The sequence below is a fragment of the Seriola lalandi genome, unplaced genomic scaffold (assembly GCF_002814215.2).
Source record: "Seriola lalandi dorsalis isolate HSWRI2012SDOR001 ecotype SW California unplaced genomic scaffold, Sedor1 jcf7180002054884, whole genome shotgun sequence".
In the NCBI taxonomy this organism is placed as follows: Eukaryota; Metazoa; Chordata; class Actinopteri; order Carangiformes; family Carangidae; genus Seriola; species Seriola lalandi.
Window position 1 is genome coordinate 367,934 of NW_019525436.1, and position 22,360 is coordinate 390,293.

Genomic DNA, 22,360 nt, shown 5'->3' on the forward strand with positions numbered 1-22,360 from the left:
GCCACTTGTTTACAACCCCTCACATTTATCTTGTGACCCTTTGGAGGGGCTTGGCCTTTAGGAACAACTGCACTAAACTGCCTAACAGTATATGAAGTAGTTAAAACTAGTTCCACCTTGACTATGCTGTAGCTACAACAGTAAAATGATACTTACACTTACTTACACACCAATGCAGGTTCATTTGCTCCAGTGAACTGACATAATAAACACAATAATTCCATTTTATACTAAAATACTACTGTACCTCAATTTCAGATATAATCATTTTACTTTATACACCACTACATTTAATTAAAGCTTTACTTACTATTTACTTGATTTAAATTATTTATACTAAATACAGTCAACAGATAGCCTCGCTTGTGATGTATTATCAAAGATTAAAGTAGCTCGGATAATTAAAATTAGCCCCATCTTGACTACTTTACTTGATTTTGAAAGCCTACTGATACTTTTGCTGAGTACTTCCCATGAACTGTAAAACAATGCAAACAAGCCTCTTACTTATGCTAAGGTTAAAAACACTTCAGTAAATGTACTTAGTTCCATCACTTTCTATTAAAAATAAAGTTGTTTACAGTATTTCAGATATTGTAACACAAAATATAATAGATTTCTATAATTAGCCAAAGTCTAACGACGACCGGGAGTTGGACACCAACGTCTGTCACCACCGCGGCCGTAAAGTAAGTAGCTGGCAGTAAAGTAAGTAGACGACCTAACAGAAAGGGTAATAATGAAAACGTAATAATAACTGTTGCTTGGTTGATATCCAGCTTGTATCAAATGGACGACTTAATAACTGACTATTTAAAATGTTAAGGGGTTTATAATAATATTAAGGCGGAGAGCTGGTTAGCAAACCTGTCCCAACGTCTACTCAAGTGTACTAGCTTAACGTTCCTCATTAGCTAACATCAATTCACGAGCTAGCTTTTGTAATTTTATAATCCTTTGTTAGTTATCTCGGAGTTACCTATATTTTCAGTATTACAAGTATTAGTTTGTTTGAGCTTAATTTTAATACGTACATAGATAGTATTTTAATGACACTATGGCTGAGTCATCGTAGTTAGTTGAAGTCTGGGTGGATTTTATTAAATGGGTTGTTCTGGTGTAAATGTAAAACAAGTAAAAATTTACTTGATCTCTGTCCCATCTTTAGAGTCAAAGATGTCAGCCTTTTCCTCGGCTTGTAAAACTATCCCTGTTTCACCTTCATCCAGAGAACACACCTGTGACTCTGTTGGGCTGATCTTGAGCCAAGGTGGTTGTTTGTCACATGATCAGGGGCAGATGTTGGGAACTGAGCTCAGTTTGATGGAGATGACAGAGGTTGAATACACACACCTTCAGCACCTTATCCAGGCACAGGTGGAGGCACAAGCCGGGTCTCCAGATGGGCCAGATGCCAGAGGTCACCCTGCTACATTGACGGTTAAAGACGCCACTGGATCCACAGTGATTTCTCCCTTCACAACCACTCAAGCTATTGACCTGTCAACTTCGACAGATGAACACTGTCTGGTGATGCCAGGAGAAAAGACACCAGCTTCTTATGCAGAGGTCCCAGGTTTTGTGATGGCCAGAATAAGAGGGGAAAACAGTCCAAGTGAACCACCTGCCAGCAGCAGGACATCTTCACTGAAGCGATCCAGATCAGCTGCTAGAGTTTGCTTGGAGAAAAGGTTCAACACAGTGTCTGCTGACACCCCAAGAAATGATATTCAGTCAGCAGTTCTCACCAAGTAGGCTTGACTATTATACTTTATTGCTATTTATTAGTAAATATAATGCTGATATACTAATTTTTTTTATGGAATTTGCAAAATCCGTGTTGTGTTTCAGTTTTTTGACAATACTTCAGCAGTCTGCAGAGGCTCATGAGGCAGTCATACATCCACAAATGCAGAAGTGGATGAAAACTGACAGACCAAATCCTTTTGAGGTTACAAATGTAGGGGGTGTATTTAACCCTGTCACCAACATGTGTGGTCAGGTGTGGTAAAAGAAAATATACACAGGATATTTTATCATTAAATCTTTATAGCAGAATTCATTGTTTAATCATTTGTATCTGTTTTTATTTCAGGTATTTGGCCATATTCCTCATATGGTTGAATCTAACAAGCACCAGGGTTTAATCATCCCCAAGAGTTTTTCATTTAATGTTTGCCCAGAGAGGGTTGTTACCAAAGCTCACCATACCAGCAGCAGCAACCCAACAGAAGAGAAGAAGTTAGTGAACATAAAAAGTAATAGTAAGTACTCTCACCCTAACTTTTTTCAAAAACTGTAGTTATTTTGTTGATGTCTGCCATACTACACCGCAAATACACACAAAAGTTTGTATTTAACTGAGTCTCACACACTCATATTTTTTCATAGATGATGAGGTGACACCTACTGCTTCCAGGAAAAGTGGTAGTGCCTGCGGCTCTCGACCCATCAAGGCTGCAAACGCTGCCTCAGAGTCAGCTGGAGAGTCAGGGAGCAGCACAAGGAAAAGAGCTCAGTTTTGTATGTCACATAGCCAGCGCAGGGAGAGACACAACAGTAAGGAGAGGGAACGCAGGTGAGCAGTCATTACAACAGCTGAAAGTTTCACTACAACCTCCACAATTTGTGACATGGTCTGATGAAATACTCATTACATTTCAATACTCTACTACAATACTCAAATACATTTTTTTTCTTTTCAGTCACAAATGTGGCCTCTTTCAGGACATACATATTACTTTGGGAGTGTAACATTGTTAAATTTTAAGTGCAGTACAGGCTGTGTCCAGAATTATTCTCTTCTTTTCTCACTACACACTATTCCCTACATAAACAACACTCAGTAGTTTTGTCCAGGAGTTTCCAAAGTTGCTGATGCAACACCCTTGGGTGCCTTGAGTATGAGCCAAGAATGCTGCAACATTTAGTTCCATTTTTTACTGTACATATTTAAGAGCTTTTCCTCACGTGAAAAACAGAGGCAACATTTACAGTCACGGGTACAGCCAAATTACTGTATTTAAAACCCTTAAATATACAGGTATGTGGCAGCTACTGTAAGACTGTTGATCTCTCAGTTTCTGGCTGTCAGTAGTATTGCAACAAATTTTTCAGGTCCACAGCTGTCAGAAATAAGGAAAGATGGAAAGATTTGTTTTTGTAAACATTTTTGAAAATGGAAAAAATACTATAAAAGCATTCTGTAGTTCCATCTGTACTTCTTGAAACAGAATTTATCATCTTTTGGTTTGTGACCTAATGTGTAGTTGCTTTTTTTTGTTAGATATAAGTTAATATGTCTTTAATTAACGTATTTAACATATTTCCAATGTGAGAATTCCCCACTTTTCTTGATGACATTGTAGAGAACTGAATATTTTTAGTATAGACTCTTGGTCAGACAAAACAAGACAGTATTTGAGATCTACTTCGGCTCTCAGATTCTTTTGACATGCATTTGGCACTGTTTTCTGATGTTTTATATGACAGTGAAAATAATTGTTAGTTGCAGCCATAGATAGATCCCATTATGTCTTACATAAGCTGATGAGACAAGGTCAAATCAAGTCAATTTTAATTTGAATAGCGCCAATTCACAACATACGTTATCTCAAGGCACTTTCCAAATAGAGCAGGTCTAGATAATAATATTATTTACAGAGACCCAACAATTCCCACCAAGAGCAAGCACTAGGCGACAGTGGCAAGGAAAAACTTCCTTTTAAGAACCAGACTCAGGGTGGGCGGCCATCTGCCTCGACCGGTTGGTTTGAGAGAGAGAGAGCGAGAGAGAGAACAAGAGAGAGCACAGAGGAAAAGAACAAGGTCACAGGTCTGTAAAGTTAAAGAGACACTCATTAACATCTGTATTGCCTGTGCTGCTGTGCAGGAGGAGGATTCGTTTGTGCTGTGATGAGCTAAACATGCTGGTGCCTTTCTGTGACTCAGATACAGACAAAGTCACCACCCTGCAGTGGACCACTGCCTTCCTCAGCTACATCAATAAAACCTACGGAGACACCTTCAAAGAGGTACGTTTGTGTGGAGTTGTTGAGTTAAAACATTGATGAAAAACATTTTGACTTGATTATCCTGCAACTGAATTATTTGAGACTCAAAACCAGGGGCTGGAAGATGAGTGCTTTATTACATTTCCTCTTGTTGAGTTATAATACTGCAGCAGACTCGATATGACTTTTGTTATTTAGAGAGTTCAAATCAAATTCCTCTTAGTTTTGAAGATTAAAATCAAATAAACTTTATCATTTTACTGTGATGGATTATCCAGTATTGCAGTTTTCAATTGATTTACGTACTGAAAAAAGAATGGCAGTGAATTAAAACAAGCCCTCATATATCCAACCACATTATGCTAACACTGTGCAGCACCAGCACCACCTAGAATAAAAGGGAGGAGCAGGCTAGATACGCTAAAAGTCAAATAAAATAAAACATTAGTGGTAAAATATGTCATTAACCACAATAATCTAATATTCTTCTTTACAGGAGTTTCAGACTGCATTCACCGAAGAGAAAGGACTCTTTCTGAAATCCAACCCTTCTCCGGGCCAGGACACAATCCACCGGGAGATGGATGAGACACTGAGCATTCCTCTTGCTGTAGAACAATGACACCACTCCCTCCCCAATTATCACTATCTTATCTAATAAATCAGCCGGATATTTCAGGACATTTAACCGTGAAATGAGCTGTTGTCCTATGAGGTCTGGCTGTGTTGTTAGATTTTAAATGACAAATTCTCCTTTTGAGAGAAGTTCTGCTTGTGACAACATTACAATGATTTAGAAAGTAGAAGGTTTTCAGTCTCAGACCATGTGATGCTCAAACATGGTTTGAATTGCTAGGCAAGTGTTTCAATTGCCATGCCAGCTATTCTAACCCCCTCCCCTTAGAGAGCCAGCATTGGTTACAAGAAAGTCATCAACAGGTGGCACTGTTTCCCTTTGACAAATATAAGATAGTGTTCTAATGAGTAGATTTCAGATCTTCACTATCATTGATTTAGCTAATCTTACTTATATTTGCATAGTTTTAATCCTAATTCAAATTTTGTTTACTCGCGTATTTTTTAAATTGTTTACATTGGTTAAACTCGGTTCATACAGTGTGTTCAGTTTTCGTGTCTACATAAATTTAGTCTCTAATCACATATTTTGCATGGAAATAAGTGTCGCTGCCTTGTGAATTAATTGGGTTACTTAACTTTCACGGTGTTAAGCATATTACTCTGAAGTAAAGACTGTTCATTTGATATGTAGAAAAGAGTAATGTTTTACTGAAAAGTGGCTTTATTTGTTCTTTCTTACAACATGTCGCTGTAGCATCTTACTGTACATACAACAGTCACCCACAAATAATAAATAGTATTTAAAGTCATGTATATTTAATAGTTACAGCACCGGTAGTACATAGTGGATGTGGTCATTGCAGATTGAAAAAAAATGAATTTTTTACTTTGCTCCTAAGATTCTTAAACTTATTTTACAATGTCTGATGTATGCATCCACAAGTTTTATTTCGTTTGTGATTCTCAAATCCAGAGAATCAGCTTCACATGTAATAAAAAAAAAACAAGCTGTAAAAAAAAAAAAGACTATCAAAAGTTTAAAAATTTTTGCATTAATCTACACAATGTCTGGGCACCTGGTTATTTCTTTTTTATTCCTTTTACAACACATACACAGCTCCTCGACAGAGGCTTTTTTGCCTCTGGCACCTATTTCCATATTTTACAATGTAAGCTTGTATGCTGAGGTAACACCTGTGATTTACATTAATGGGCCATGATACATGCACATTCACTTCAGAGACAGTCACTGTTGTTTTTAGAGTGTCATCTGCCAGAAGGATGTTAACCAAAGTAATGGGGCATGGAAACAACATGTACAAAGTTTTTATACACAAAGGACTCATCATTCATTTTCCAGCTGTTTGTAAGTCAAGTCTTGTTATGTGATAGTATTTAGAGCAATGCAGTTGTTCTCTTGCACTCTTTGGTGCCTCTGTCCACTTTATTTTTGGATGTCACCTTGATGTTTTTGTCTCTCAGTTGCTCTGGTATTCACTCCTTGGATGTTCCTCCATTCCTCTCAAAATATCACATCTGTTGATGTTACTCTTCCCATCTTGTGATACATGTATTTAAATAAAGAGGACATTTTTGTGATCACTCTCTTCTTTCATTCCTTCCTTCCCTCACTTCTCACCCTTCCTCCTTGGGGGTGGATGGTGTCAGGTTGCAGGAAGTCATGTTTAATGGTTTTTGGGGTTGGAGGATTTCCCAGCGACTGATGCTCCCTGGCAGGCTGATGTATCACAGATTCCAGGAGGTCCCTGGTGCCCAGTCCTACCTACCCTCCCTGGCTCTCCAGGCTCACCTGGATCTCCTGGAGATCCATCACGCCCATCTTTGACAATTCCAGGTACTCCTGGAAGACCTGTGGGAAGTATTTTAGTTAGTTTTAATTGCACAATCGATCTGACAATTTGGCATCAAATTAAACCCTGTTGAAGGAAAATCTGAAAATCTGTCTTACTGGTTTGATGTTAATGTTAATCCTACAAATTATACCACAACAGACCTTTCACACACAGGACATTTGCACATTGTAACAGGTGTAATTAATAACATCAATGATGGCTCCCTTCCATTTGTGCCAGTAAACAATTCGTGTGTCTGCCTCCCCTAGAGCTGACACACCTAAATGGAATGCAGCCTTTATTAATCTTATTAGTTACATCTATATTTACAAGTCAAACTCTCTGCCATGAGTAAGGTCTATATATACCGTATAAAGTAACTTGGTAATCGGTAGGGAACAATGTTGTAGCACATATTAGAGGCCGTATGGGGCCACATACCTTGATATCCTTGGTCTCCAGTTGGCCCATCAATGGCTTTGCCAATGGGTCCCTTATCACCTGACTCACCAACATCACCTGTTGTAAAAATAAATATTTAATCACTGGTTGAAAGTAGAAAGACAAAGCTCCACAAAAGAAAGGCCCATTTTGTTCAGCTAGCGTTTGAGAGGGACTTCGCCCAAAAATGCAGAACTTAGTGGAAGAACACCAGTTTAGGAGATTCAGCACCAACACTCGCTGCCTGCAACTCTTCTAGAGGTAAGCCATACGGTTTATTCTCTTTATGATGCCTTTCATGATTATTATGCAAAATGATGAATGATTTTTGTGTCTGTCTGAATTTATTTGTGTAGTTTAGTGGAGTATGTAGTTTATTTCAATTTATGCTCTAATGATGCGCATGGTGAAGTCTGTATGTGTGTGTGTGTGTGTTGTGTGAGCGAGAGAGGGAGAAAAGTGGCTTCGACATACGCTATATTTTGTAATTTGTGGGGTTGTGTTGGTTGTTGACTCACTATAAAGCATTTACATCATAGACTGATTCTCAGTTTGTGCCATCCCTCTGCTAAAGTTACCCTTAATGCCCACTGATTAGATTTGTTATGATGCAGAGCTTGCTGATTTTATTTTTCATACCTCTGGGACCAGGGTCTCCAAGTTCTCCTGGCAGGCCTCTGTACCCTGGTGGTCCACGGGAACCTGGATGCCCAATAGAGCCAGAAACTCCTGGCTTTCCTGGAGACCCAGCAGGGCCTGGGCGGCCCACCATTCCAGGGGCCAGGGGTCTTCGAAGGTTAGCGGCCAGCTGTGCAATCTGATCTGCATGATAGAAAACACAAGAAGGTGAATTTCCAGCTTCCCTTTTATTCAATACTGGAATTAATTATGAACAAATGTTAATTCAGATCTCTCACCATCAATCATTGAGCCACACAGCTCTCTGATGTGCTGCTCACTTGCCAGTTTACCCTGAAGAGACATTTTAAAGAGTAACCTCATTCATGCAGTTTATTAGAAAACATTAACATTTAATACACTTCCATCAGTCAGAACATTTTTACAATTTTATACAGATTAAAAAAAAAACACTCACAGGTACACCGTTCTTTCCTGCAATTCCAGGCAGACCCTGTTCCCCCTGGAAGCCCATTGGCCCTTGTTTTCCTGGAGGCCCTCTTGCACCAAGCTCTCCTTGTGGGCCTGTCACACCCTTAGGTCCCAGTTCACCCCGTTTCCCGGGCTATAATCAACAAGAATTACTGTTAAATAACTCATTATATTCTGCAAAAATTAAAAAATCAATTTCAAACAAGAGCTAAAAACATCCATAAGCCTCTGATTTGATCATTGACTAAACACCAACCAAGGAGCAAACTGGGTCTGTTGAGACAATGCGGGGGCGGATTCATATGGCGGCTCGTTGCTTGATAATTACTCCGACGAGCACAGCAAACAGTAAATGAGACTAAGAGAGTGAGCCTCATCATTACCATGTCTCTAGTTACATAAATTGTGCTGCAGCTTAATGTGACTCGTCTCTCCCTTGTGGCGATAGCAGCAAACAGGCCAATAAAGCTAAAGCAGCAATACCTATCTCTAATTAATCCTATTAAACCTGGAATGTGAGGCTGAATCATGTGCAATGACTCTGACAAGTGGGCAACAGCTCAGAGCAAGGCACCAGTTTTTAATGTTCTGTGAGGGAGCAGAGACAGAGGGAGTCTGGAACAAACTTGTGCTGCTAATTACACCCACACACAACATCTAACTGTGTTTTGTGCTCAGACATCTGCACTATTCCCACCCAGGGGTACCTGTACCTGTACCCCTGGGAGGGAATAGGTTTCTTGGGGGTATGTGGAAAGATTATGGAGTAGCTCAACTGTTTTGAAAAAAAAAGAGAAATTACAAATAAAATAAGAAAAAAAATTTCATATCGGGTCAGTTATCGAGAAACAGATAAACCATTCAAATGGTTCGCTGAAAGTAATGGTAATATTTGGTGAAACCTGGTTTGGATGTAAAAGGTTCATGTGAGACTATGAAACTCTGAAAGTGCAAAAGGACAAAATAAATAATAATTAAAATACAAAAACTGTAAATGAAAACAACGACGCAGCTCACCTGTCCTTTTTGTCCAACTGGCCCAAAGGGACCCTGAAAAAAAGTTAAGATTTTAGATCCAATCAATCAATGTCAACAAATATTAAACGTAAAACTCTGAGAAAGACCAGACAAAAAACTTGAAACATTTTAGAACATAAATACAATAAATTGAATAGTTACATAAGATTTAACCGATGGCTGAAAAACATTCTAATCAAAACACATCAGCACATTCAGCTGGTCTCAGATCCTCAGACAGACTGTGCCATAAAAACTAAAAGCTGCCTCACCAACAGCTTGAATCAGAATAACTAAGAGACTTGTGCCAGAAGACCTACGGGGCCGAACGGGTTGGTGCAAGATCATGATAAACATGTCAAAGAATTTTAAAATCATAACAGAAAGTGACAGGCAACCAGTATAAAGACTTTTTAAAAACTCTAGATGTTACAAGTTCTCTCCAGTCAGACAGCAGAATCAACTTTACAACTAATTACTGCTGATTTACTGTGTTTGGATTCTGACTGAGGACATAAAATAAAATACATACAAAAGACAAAACTTACAGGTTCTCCGTTCTCTCCAGGTAAACCATCACTTCCTGCCACACCCTAAAGAGACAACAGAAGATCTGAATTATTTGATTTTTTTTTTTTTTCATGTGTGTTTTGTACATGACTGAAAATATTCCCTGTTGAGCTGATAAAACAGTTTCAGTGTCATTGTTAAGAAAAACGAACACACAGAATTTTTTGTCTTATTTATGAAAACCATGTAACAGCATCTAAGATAATAATTTCTCAGGTATAACCTTTGAACTGGTTCAGTTGAGGTCATATTTAACCATGACCCGTTTGAACTTTGACTCTGAAGTATTTACCATGTCTCCTTTAGCTCCAGAAGCTCCAACTGGACCCTATAGGGGTTGAAGAAGGAGAGAGAAAGAGAATAAATGAGAGCCATGTAGAGACGTTTGTGGAAGACCGGCTGTGGGAGAAGGAAGGGGGGATGAAGGGAAGTGAGGTGGGCTGTTTGAGGGGAACCAGGACTGGTATAAAGACAGGCTTTGTTCTAACTTCAGATTCTGAACAGGAGGCCGCTTTGTATTTGAGCTCTCTCCTGGCTGCAGTTTGAGTTTATACCACTGACTGGGGAGGGACGACCTGGTTATTGACATACGGTACCTTCCCATGAAGACAGCTGGACAGTTACATATCTCTGCTGTGCCTGTGCAGACACTTTTGTCAAAGCTTTATCTTTGAATCTTTAGGACTGGCCCTTAATGGAGATTTTTACCTGTTTTTTGTTGTCTTTAATTTATAAAATGTATTAGACCAATTTGTTGATTAGGTGATCAACAGAAAATCTGCTACTGTTTTGAGTATCGATTAATTGAGTCAAGATTAAAAAAAAAAAATTATTAATTCTCTGGTTCCACCTTCTCAAGTTTGAATAGTAGTTTATAGTTTGAAAAGTTTTCTTGTTATCCAAAATCTTTGGGTTTTGGACTGTTGGTCGGACAAAACAAGACATTTTAGGACGTAACAGTACATCTTTGCTATTTGCTGTCCTTTTATAGACTAAATGCTTAATTGATTAATAGATTAATCATTAATAATCATGTGCTGTATCATGGATTACACTGGGTGGCATTAAACCCTGGGACACTTCAAATTACCACACATGTCAAACTCACCCTATCACCAAACTCTCCACGGATTCCTGTTGGACCTGGAAGACCTGGATCCCCCAAGGCTCCTTTCACCCCCTGCAGCACATGATGCACACAGTTGGTAAGTTAACAAAAAATAATAAAAAACAAGAAAAAAAAAAAAAGAAAAAAATGATGATTAGCGATTTCATGCAACTGACCTGGTAGCCTTTCACTCCCTGGGGCCCAGGGTTGCCCGCTGGTCCAATACCTCCCTGTTGGAAACAGACATTGTCATGTCCTCCTACTAGGAAACGCATATCGTCCCAAAACAACTGGTTGTTATTGACATATCACTGTTGTCGAGATTTGAGAGAAAAAGAAAAGACGAGATGGACGTGATGATTGTGTGAGGTATGATTCATTATGCAGTGCAGAGTGCGATAGAAGTATGTTAATTCCTATGATGTTTTATCCTTTTACCTCGCCACAGGGGCTGATGTGAGAAACAAAGACTTCTCTGTTTATGAATTCCTCTTTTAGGAAAATCTGCTCTCATCACTGGCCCGCCATTTCTTCTCACTCCACCTCACAGAGCCACTGAATCAGCAGCAATAATCTTAGTGCCTTTGTAGCAGAATATCATTAACTTTGAAGGGCAGTAGTTTATTATCCTGCTATTCCAGTTTGATCTCATATTCATGCTGTATGCTGCTATGCATTGCGGTCTTTAAAGCTGAGTGCTTTATATTAATACCTTGTCTTTTTCAGTCATTATGCATTCAAATATTCAGACTGGTTATTAGAGCTGTATATTGGAGACTGAATCTAAATTCTGTAAACTGGTTAAATTTAACAGATGGCCATCTGTGCAGCAGAAAGTCTCATAAATTGGTTCGTAAATGGGGCAAAGATTATTTTTAAATGTCCTGTAATAGATGCTTTTGAAGCATTTATAGCTATGCAAGCAGTGCAGCAATTTGAAAACAGACACATACATACATTAGCTTATAAAGCAACCATTAACTCACAGCCACTCCTCTGGGTCCTGCTATCCCCCTCTCTCCTGGGACGCCAATCTCACCCTGAAGGGAGCAGAGGAAAGATGTTGCAGACAAGTCAGGAAAGTTAAGAGACCAGACTCGACTTTGTTAAAGTTTCATGTGGGTAAATGTCACAGAACTGTAACCCAGTAATATCCCCAAAAGCCCATCAGATACATACAGGAATACCTGGCTCTCCAGAAGGTCCTGTCTCCCCAGCCTTCCCTTCATCACCCTGGTGTAAAAGGAGACAGAAGATAATAGTTGTCCACCATGGTCTTAATGTTAGCTTTAAGGTTGATGTCTGTTTGTAATACTCACAACTACTCCTTTAGATCCCTTTGCACCAGCCTTTCCTTGTAGACCCTGCAACAGAAAATACACAACAATGAAACTTATCAGTTTTTCAACAGAGGGTGTGTTTAGGAGTATTCACTTACAATATTTTCATAATTATACTAATTTGGTTTACCTATTCAGGAGCTGAACACACCTTTTTCACAAATCACAAGCAGTGATTAGGACTGACTTTGAGAAAATGAATGTGTAGAATGGTACTGAGATAGACTTAGAATGAAGATAATGAGAGAAAGGACATTTAACTGATGTCCTTTATTATCAAATAGATAGGAAACACACAAGTCTACCTCTCAATACTTACAGGAAGGCCGTTTGGTCCTTTCTCTCCAACTACTCCATGGCGTCCGGCATCACCCTGTCAACACAAACAACGCTGTGACTGTGACATCAGTCTTGTCATAGCAGTAGACTCGTAACTACGTAAAGCAAAACCTCATACAGGAAGAAAAGGTGCAACTTACCTTCTCGCCATCTAATCCTGGTGTACCATCTTTGCCGTCTCTGCCAGGAATACCCTGTAGAACACATCAAATATGATCAACGTGGTTCTTAGTGGCGACGTCAATGCAAAAGGTGTAATTTTTCAGACATGTACTTACAGGCTCGCCTTTGGGTCCTGCTCCACCTGGACCTCCTTTGGGACCAATTTTACCCTGTTCAAAGACACATTAGGGTGTCACTTATACATCTTATATATTCTTGTGATACTAATAGTCACAACTCAAAGTCTTTTACTTACAATTTCTCCTTTGGGTCCTCTGAATCCCTGTGGTCCTTTTTCTCCAGCGTCACCCTGGAGACATCAGATGAAACACACACAGCTATTCATTGATGGGACCAGCCGTATATTCTAGCTGTATACTACTATCAAAGACTGTTTTTATTTATAGTGTGTTACAAACAAGGAGAGACTCACTGTCTTCCCAATGATGCCGGCGATGCCAGGCTTGCCTCTGAAACCAGGCAGACCCTACAGACAGAGTATGAGGTCAATTGAAGCATACGTGTTTGAACACAAGTTAAATGTCTGTATTGAGAGTGATAAGAAGATGAAGAGGGGAGGAATAGATCATGTAATAAAAGTTGCTCACTCTGTCTCCTACAGCTCCCATCGTGCCCTGTAAACCTCTTAGACCACGTGGGCCCTGAAACATTAGAGCATGGTGAGGACACATTGTAAACTCACTCTGAATATTTCATAATTCTGTAAATGCTGCTTGGATGTGGTGTAGTAAATATCCAAGTTTATGAGTAGCCAAAATGTGAAACAACAGCAACAATAACTTAAATAATATGGCATTTCCCTGAATAATTGTTTTGTCACTCACCTGCAGACCCACAGTGCCGGGAATACCTGGTGGGCCAGGTGGACCAGCGTCACCCTAGAGACAGAACAGGATACTTAGTATAGCATCAAAACAACAAATCACAGAAATTCGAGCAGCTGTACTCAACAAAACCAATAGTTTGCACATATTAGGTTAAGTCCATCCTTATGTAACCTAATCAGCCACAGAGACAGACGCCATAATAATTATGTCCCATGATAAACTCACCTTCTCTCCATCTTTTCCAGGTTCTCCTTTGTCTCCTTTATGTCCTGTGTGACCCTACGTGAGCAAAAATACACAAGAGGTAAATACAGACACGCGTGTGCACGAGGAAATGTATTGTGAGAGTGCAGGGTGACATGAGTTTTATATTTTCTCAAGGATATATTGAGCAGCATCAAATTCACAACAAATAAAAAAAAGAACCGTGACAGGAATATATATATCTACCTTGAATCCTGGCATCCCAGGAGGACCAGAGGGACCAGGGGGACAGATTGCAGGACACTGCAGAGGACAGAGACAAAAACGACTGAGGGCTCTGTATGCAGAGGTCACAGCTTCTGTTCACTGTCATTACGCTGCTTTCACAGGGTGAATGATTGAAATCTTACCAGAAGGTCACCGTTAAGATCATGAAGAGTACCAGGAAGACCCTGAGAGAGGGAGAAATGACAACACACAGCAAGAAATCAGCGCAATACCTTCCCACCAGATGGTACAGTGCTTCTGTGAATTCACAGATGTTCAACAAGAGATCCACTGTGTGGCAGTGGAAAAATATGTGACTATGTTGTACCAGCAGCACCAGGTATCAGGTATAAAATGATGACTCCACTTACTGGGGGTCCATCAGGGCCAGCTGGTCCGGGAAGTCCTGGAAGACCCTCAGCACCCTGAGAAATTAATAGAAGAGCAGCAAGATTAGTAGCATCCTCAGCACTTCAATCTTAAGTAACTGGTGAGATTTTAGATCCAATCTCATCATCACTTAGGGAACTTACTTCAATCTACTCCACTAACAGGTGATAAAAAAGTAGTGGTCAATGATACTTGCAATATCTCCATAGACTACAGTATCCCTGACTTTGGCCAAACAACAGTCCTCAGACTGACCCAAACTATAATACTGTACAACAAACTAGGAGTGTGGAGTTTGAAAGACATGGGCAACAACTATGTAGTGAGGATCCAAACAGTTGAATTAAGTGCAGGTGGTTGATCATTTTTCTCCACACTGATGCTGACAATACTGTAAAGTCCTCTGACACCGACTGAGCTTTCAATCACACATAAGCTGATGAATATGAGCACTGGACACTCCTAACAAAGCGTGACCCAGTAGAAACACTAGGCCTGTCTGACGTAGTGACGTGTCCTTCCTTTTCATTGGTTATTCTCATTCTCCTGTCTCTTCCTATAATATATGGAAATTTAGGATCATACAACAAAAAATTACTGGATCTATGTTTGTATGAAATTGACTATTTCTGCTAAAGAGGCTCATGTAGGAATTTTTGTGCAATTCACTAATAAATGAACTGGATGATATAGTTAATCGAGTTTTCTGTCGCCAACTGGGTGCTGAATCAAAGATGGAATAAAATTAAATAGATAATAAGAATCTCATTCTAAATCAGTCTATAAAACTCCTTAATAAGGATGACAGGAAGCCTAATTGGGGAGATCAGAGAGACACTCACCACTGGACCCTGGGGTCCAACTCCGCCTGGCAACCCATTGGTTCCAGGTAGTCCCTGGAAACAAAAGACACCGGATGTGTGCACAACATCAGAATACATGTGTAGATGTAGCACACAATCTGGGCTACAACATACAGGACTGTAACATGTACTAACATACGCTCTCAGGATGCAAACAAAAAATAGTAAAGTGGAAAAAATATACAAATACATCACTCTCTCCGTCTTTCTGCACGTAAGAATGACATAGAAAAGCAGTGCTGTGTACTCACTGCAGCTCCTGGTCTCCCTCTGCCCTACGGAAGACACAGGAAGGCAAATTAAGTCACAAACACCAAGGGATGATTCGATTTTCTCACAACATCAATATCCACCACATGATGTAATACTGCATCAAATCCACTTTGAAAGTTTGTTGCTGGTCTTTGCTGTGAGGTGAATATGGACCTGTGCAGTCCAGTTAGATCAAAGTAAACATGTGATGCTTCCTCATCATCTTAATGTTAACATGTATGAGCTGTGCAATGGTATATAAAGCCTCTAGGAATTAGTCTCTTTAGGCTGTTGATAATTTTTGATAGTCAAAGTGAGATGGATCCATACATGAACTGACAGTCGTGTACCTGTGTGAGGTTTCTCAGGTGGTACAGAGTATGCGGGGGTACTTACAGGAGGTCCGGGTGGCCCAGGAGGTCCAGATTCACCCTAAAGAGAGCAAAGCAAAATGTCACAATCAACCTTTCAGACAACGTATGAACCCTTTGAACATAATGTTTTGTGTGCATAGCTGACTGATATTTGGGATTGGTAATTTATTAAAAAAATTAAGAGAAGTCTTTAAGCACAAAACTTAGTGTACTCCAAGATAGTGAGGATATGAGAAGTCTTGAGAATAACGTAATCTGATATTTTTTAGATAATTACTAATAATTTTCATGAAGTATGTGAAGTATGCACAAAAATGAAAAGCTCTGTCCTGTTTTATTTTGCACAGTACATAGAACCAGTGTACTTACCACCAATGTGACTACTAATGGGGGTCACCTTTAATCTTTGTTTTGGTTTGGTTATTTTAATGGTGGTAACCATAAGGTTTTCTGTGTGAATCTGTGTGGTCACATTCCAGCTCGACACAATAAGAGACAGGAAGTGTTGTGATGGGAAGTGCTGTTGCTCTATATGGCTTCATTTTATATTCTATAAATACCTTCAAATTGGTTAAAAATGTGTCTCACTGTAAGGGAATCAGTGATGACAATACACTTGATATCTTAGGTGTTGTTTGGCATGATTAATGACTGACAGACAGATTTATGAATGATAATATAATTAATGATTAATTAATGATTAAACGCCACAAAAACAGTATTTTTCTGCTGTCATGAGAAGGCTGAGAGTCACAAACCCTTTGAATAATTGACTAATTGTTAAAGATACTGAGAGAAGAAAGTGTCTGCATCTCGGTAATTACTGTGATTAATACAATCATTTCTCAAAATCAATTACTCTGATTGCATGTGTTGTGTGCCAATGCCAATGTATTTGGCATTGTTAATTGTGGAGAACGCAATAAGAATGTTTTGCAAGTCTTCTTTTTCCTTCACTAACTTCAGTTTGTTTACAAGCTCCATCTATTATTGCTGTCGAAAAATAAATACGTAAAACTTGTTTCACGCATAAATGATCAAACTGCAGTGTCCCTTCTTCTTTCCGTTCTAACCACCGTGTGTCATGGTTTGCCGTGACAGACTTTATGTTTGGACTTTTGGACTGTTTTTATTTGTTTTATTTCCTGTTTTATTTTGTAATCACTTCCCTTTTGTGTCTCATGTTAGGTCTACTTCCTGTCTTTGTCCTGTTTCCCTCCTTTGTGATTGTCTGCCCCGCCCTAATGGATTACACCTGTGTTCAATCAGCCCTCGCCCCCTTGTGTATTTAGTCTCTGTGCTCACTTGTCTTTGTCAGTCTCTGTTGATATCTTGTTGAGATCCTGTTTTGCTCCAGTGTTCCCTTGTTGTATCCTGATGTACTCCAGCTTAGCTCTTCGTTTTGGATTTTGAGTTCTTTGCCATTTTACCAGCTTTGTAAGTTTCCTTTTGTTTATTAAAAAATACCTTCTTTTTTTCCCCACCCCTTTTGTGTTGGCTGCTTTTGGGTTCTGTTTCCCCTAAACCGGACACAATGATCGTTTCTCCTTCTCCTCCTCCTCCTCACTGCAACCCTTTGTTTGCCCTTCACAGCTGTATTTGTGTTGTCTGAGAGGTGAGAGGGCAAAAGACTCCAAATAAACGGGCCCGACACAGCGATGTTACAGTTATGTACTGCATTCCTCAGTGTGCAAACGAGACAGCAGGCTATACTGGCACACAAATAAACTAGTAAACAATTGCCTCTGAATACAATAATAAGAAAATGTACCAAAAATTATGAAAAAAAAACCCCATCTGTATTGTGCTGTGAAAATGACCAGTTGTCATTTCTGTTAGCTGATAACTGTATATCTGCTTTACTGCCATACATTGGCTTATTCTTTGTTCGACTCCTCCAGCCTGATCCTGTTTGTCTTCGCATGACTCTTCAGCACTATGAGCCAGCAATAACACTGTAGTAATCTGAGTAATTAGGGACATTGGTTGATGCAAGCTTCCTCATTACGTTGGCTAATTAGTTGAATCGCTGGGGGCGTTTATGCGTCCTGACAGTGACTTTGCAGCCTTACAGCGGAGATCCCTAAATATTTATTCCCTCATATCTTATATTCCATGTGGAAAATAAACGCCTTCCTGTTTAATCATAAAACATAGCAGTAGTTTGGTGTCACACGTGTTGTTATTCTGTCTTCTCTTGTATCTCTCACAGGATAACACCTGTTTCCCTCAGCAACACGGCAACAGATCATCATCCCCGACAGTCTCGCAGGTTGGTGGGAAACAGTGTGCATTCCGGGCCGGATTAGGGAAGCAGCAGAAATAAATCCAATTCTGATCCCTCATTAAAAATATTCCCACCAAGAGGCTGAGCCGGCTTGATAAATCCAGGCAGACAGGGGAAACACTAGCCACAGCAACCAATCAGTATGGGTGAGTTTGCGTACATGTTTGTTCGTGTGTTTTGCAAGTGTTTGACTTCTGACTAATGAGGGGCAGTTTGAAGAGGAGAGGTCATAAAACTCAATTGGGTGAATCTTTAAGTGGATCCTCACCATCCCACAAAGATCACAAGACTAAAACAAACTTACTGCTTCCCCTGGGGGTCCGTCCTTCCCAGCAGGACCATCAGGACCTGTCAAACCCTGAAAAACAAGGTACATCATTCAGCTGAATGTCAGTGCTGTTGTTTTGAACATTGTCAATACTGAATCATTCCAGAAACTTCACTGGTTTGGGCATTGATAAAGGCAGAGGTGGTGCATTCATGTTGGTGTAAGAATTAGCTGTGTGTGTGTATGTGTGTGTGCGTGCGTGTGTGTGCGTGCGTGTGTTGGACACTTACATCCACCCCTGGAAGTCCTGGCAGGCCTGGTTTTCCTGGTGATCCTGGTATTCCTGCTTTCCCTTTGGGACCCTACACAGACAGAGATTTATGAAATAGTGCACCTCTACTTTTTTTAAAATTATTTTAACGTGGTTAAAGCATTTTATTTGGAGATCATTCCTTACTGAAATCAAGAGTCTAAGAATAGAGGGGATAGAGGATTTTGTGCAATATAAGGGACTGTAAAACACTATTAGGGAGAGAGCAGGGGTCAGAAAAGGGGAAAGGGTACTGTGATCTTTCTTTTGTCTCAAATTTGAGTAGTTTGGCATTTTTGGGGGAGCAAGGAGCGGTTTTTCATTTTCTTCTTACTCTAAATTCATTATTTGTTTTAGCCTTCCTTTGCAATTACATAAACAGTAACATCAAAAACACAACTTTCCTTTGGGCCACGGTTCATGATGATGCGCTTTGCTATATGTTTTGTGTCTGCACCAGGTTTTTGTCAACGTGAACATTAGTGGTTCACATTTGAAGTTCTAAAATGAGTTTAAGGATTAAATTTAGGTGCAAGATTGAACAAACTGTACGAGCTTAAAACTTCACTTCAATATCATTTTGACATGCCATGGAAAGGATTTTGCATTTGTTTTATTAGTTAGGAGAAAGGTTCAAAGAAAATATAAATAACTTTTTGGAGGGCCTTTCTTTTTTTAAAAACTAAAACAAAGTTCAGACACCTTTACCACCCCAGCAACCTTTATACAGTCCCTAAATAAAACTGGCTTGACTTATTCGAATACTTACTGCTTTCCCTGGCAGTCCAGAAGGTCCAGGTTTGCCCTGTTAATTATAAAGAACAAATAAATATCATTGCCATAGACAAAAACATTCCTTTCATTCATTCTCACAGTTCATTTGTGGTACTTGAACGCTCCAGATTAAACTAGGATTATACAAATGAAGCCCCTTAAATTCCACTGCCATACAGGCCCAAAGATGTCCAGTGTCTGCAGTGACTGTAGAGTCAGACTTCCTGTTTCAAATTCATCAATAACTTGTAATACCAACAACAGGAGTGGTAAAGAAACTCAAGAAGTGAGTCTCTGGTCTGCAGCCTCAGTGTATAGGATACGAAGTTTAGCTTCTGCACCGACTGGGGAAGAACAAACACCTCTAAACCGACCCGTTGCAGACTGGTCACATGATAAAAAAGCCTCAGTTTGGTTTGAACAGGGGGGGCTGAAGGTGCAGGGAGGAGGTGTGATGTGAAACTCTAGATGGTCTCACAGGGTTGGGGAATGTATGAATGGGCCCTCTGTGTGCCTAAACCTTACAGGAGTCCCAGAAATATCAACAACTAAAAAAAACAGAGATTTTTGGACATGGAAATACAACATTTAGAAACTTTTTTTTCATTTAGCAGAAAAATTGGACAAAAATCTAAGACATAAATATAAAGGAAGTAAAAACTTAGAGGGGTTTCCAAAGTGTGTCACCATGTTTTTCTTTTTACTTGGCTTACCCATAATCCAATTTCCTCTTATAACTTGTACAAATGAAGTGTCACTGCATCGTTTTTACTCTTATTTCTACCACAACATGATATCCTACATACAGGCACAACCCCTTACTCTGTAAAGAATCAGGGGGCTTTAATTTCAGTGGATTTTTATTGATCTGACCACATTTATTGACAAGATACACACAGGTCAGGCTGACTGATATTATACTGTATGAGTTAATGTGACCAACTAAAGAATAAGTACAGGCCATTCATATTATGAATATAATGTAATGGAGGGTTTAATAGGAAGGGATAATTAACTAGACAGTTTTTCACTCGCAGAAGTCTATAGAGTAAATACATGTCTAAACCCTGCCTCCCTGACATCCATGATTATGATTTAATACTTGTAGGTGGGGCTGTGGGAGGAGTCAGTGTGATAAAAACTAACATCTAGACACATTTTAGCCACATTTATGCACAAAGAAAACACTTTCTACCAAAGGTAACTGAATTGGAATTTGATCTTGAAATACATCCTGAATAAGATGTGAAGCCACTGAGCTGTCCAGGGAACTTTCACTTTAGTGTCTGAGGCACAAATTTAAATAAATATTCTCACATTTTTGGTAATCTTGATCTGTAATCTGACAATTGCATTGAGAATGTAAAGAAATCACAAATTACTAAAAAATTTAAAAATTTAAAAATTTTAAAAAAAAAAGGGGGGGGCTGATATTTTCCTTATCTACTTACTGCAGTAGATTGACAATTAAATCTTAAACACATTAGCTTAAAGTAAAGAAACTCCTGGAGTCTGGTCAACTCACATCAGTGCCATCCCTTCCCGGTGGTCCTGGGGGTCCTGGTGGCCCAGCAGCTCCCCTGGGGCCCGGCCTCTGCAAACACAAATTTCATCAAAATCATGCATTTCTCCCGATGTAACTTTAAAGCATCCACACTTCTTTTGATGCAGCCACCTCAAGAAGAGATGTGTAAATCTGAGAAAGTGATACAAAATATTTGGTGTCAAGACAGCGGGAATTAGTAAAATGTAAACTCCAGACAATATCAACGACATGTAATAATTCAGTCTAATTATAAAGATACAATTGGAAATACATTTTTCAATACAGCTGCAACACAACATGAAAACTATGATACAAATATGAACGTGTAGAGATGCTTCACATCTTCCCTTTCCACACAAGAGGAGGGCTAAACTAGATTTCTACAAAAACATAAATAAATTAGTAGTTCACGGTTCATTTAAACAAAATAAAGTTATTTCACTGAGGACTCTCTAAATGAGCTCCAGAGTGAAGCTCAATCAGGGAGCCTGAATGAACAGAGGTGGCATTGTGCGCTGTGGCACTGATCTCCAATCGGCACATTCCTCAGGTTCAGGGAAAACATAACCCCGACTTCATCAACTGGTGCGAATGGCACAGCCACCTGCACACAATTAGACTTATATGACATAGATAGGCCTACAGAACCGGAGAGGCAAAATACCACCTATGTTCAATCATATGATAAATATACAGGAAGAATACACTGTGTGTGACTGTACAGCTAAGAAACAATATTGAGAGAAAGCGTCAGGTTTTAGGGTGAAGAAGGATGCAGCTCAGGCCTAAAGCATCTGTGAAAGAGAGCGAATGCCATCATCAGTACCATCATCAACACGAGAGAGAGCGTTTATTATCAACAGGTGGATCCGCAGGTCACACGAACTTACTGCAAAAAGTTCAGATTGTGAATTATACCGCCACAAGCAAAAAGACAAAATCAAACTGCAGCCGAAGTGAAAAGACAGATGCGGCACTTGATAACGCTTACCTGGGCTGAGGATGATGTCAAAAGCTGGCACAGTAAGAGCACCCACAGAGCAGAGAACACCGCCATGGCTCCCCGCGCGCCCTCACAAACCCGATTTTATGTGGAAAAGGTCAAATCCCCGGTTCCCGGTCCTCTCTCACTCCCCCCCAGCGTCCGCAACGGATCCTTCCTTCACTTCACGGCGCACAGCTCCTGAATGGCTTTCTCTTTGGTTCCAGATAAACCCGAGCCTCCAGCCGAAGGGGCTGAACTCAATGTAGCGCGCTGTGCACAGGGATGAGGGGGGTGAGGAGGAGTGGGACTGGTAAATTAGGCAGTAAGAAGAGGGGAGACCATTCCGGACAGGAAGAAAGTGGGCCGAGCTAAAACTGTTAAAAATATGCAGGGGTTGGTCATTTGGCCAATTACAAGCTGACCTAAAACACAAACCCCCGTGTCTGCAGGGTAGAAAATG

General features: G+C 39.8%; 2 protein-coding genes across 2 annotated transcripts; one reads left to right on the forward strand and one right to left on the reverse strand.

Annotated features, from left to right (window-relative positions):
• Positions 1-1,176: 1,176 nt before the first annotated feature.
• Positions 1,177-5,616, forward strand: LOC111671553 (uncharacterized). The gene is made up of 6 exons (XM_087179952.1): positions 1,177-1,751; positions 1,852-2,002; positions 2,096-2,264; positions 2,392-2,578; positions 3,893-4,034; positions 4,510-5,616. Exons 1-6 carry the CDS (start codon positions 1,177-1,179, stop codon positions 4,633-4,635), a joined length of 1,350 nt encoding a protein of 449 aa, XP_087036078.1. The 3' UTR covers positions 4,636-5,616.
• col9a3 (collagen, type IX, alpha 3) lies at positions 5,387-22,210 on the reverse strand. Its single transcript, XM_023428668.2, has 32 exons — positions 21,907-22,210; positions 20,895-20,963; positions 19,365-19,400; positions 18,576-18,647; positions 18,322-18,375; positions 15,753-15,788; positions 15,356-15,379; positions 15,084-15,137; positions 14,223-14,276; positions 13,995-14,036; positions 13,831-13,887; positions 13,606-13,659; positions 13,378-13,431; positions 13,141-13,194; positions 12,966-13,019; positions 12,789-12,842; positions 12,649-12,702; positions 12,511-12,564; positions 12,351-12,404; positions 12,011-12,055; positions 11,871-11,924; positions 11,678-11,731; positions 10,868-10,921; positions 10,692-10,763; positions 9,876-9,911; positions 9,562-9,606; positions 9,014-9,046; positions 7,983-8,129; positions 7,804-7,858; positions 7,526-7,708; positions 6,887-6,964; positions 5,387-6,462 (listed from the first exon to the last, which is right to left on the reverse strand). Exons 1-32 carry the CDS (start codon positions 21,970-21,972, stop codon positions 6,278-6,280), a joined length of 2,037 nt encoding a protein of 678 aa, XP_023284436.1. The 5' UTR covers positions 21,973-22,210; the 3' UTR covers positions 5,387-6,277.
• Positions 22,211-22,360: the final 150 nt, after the last annotated feature.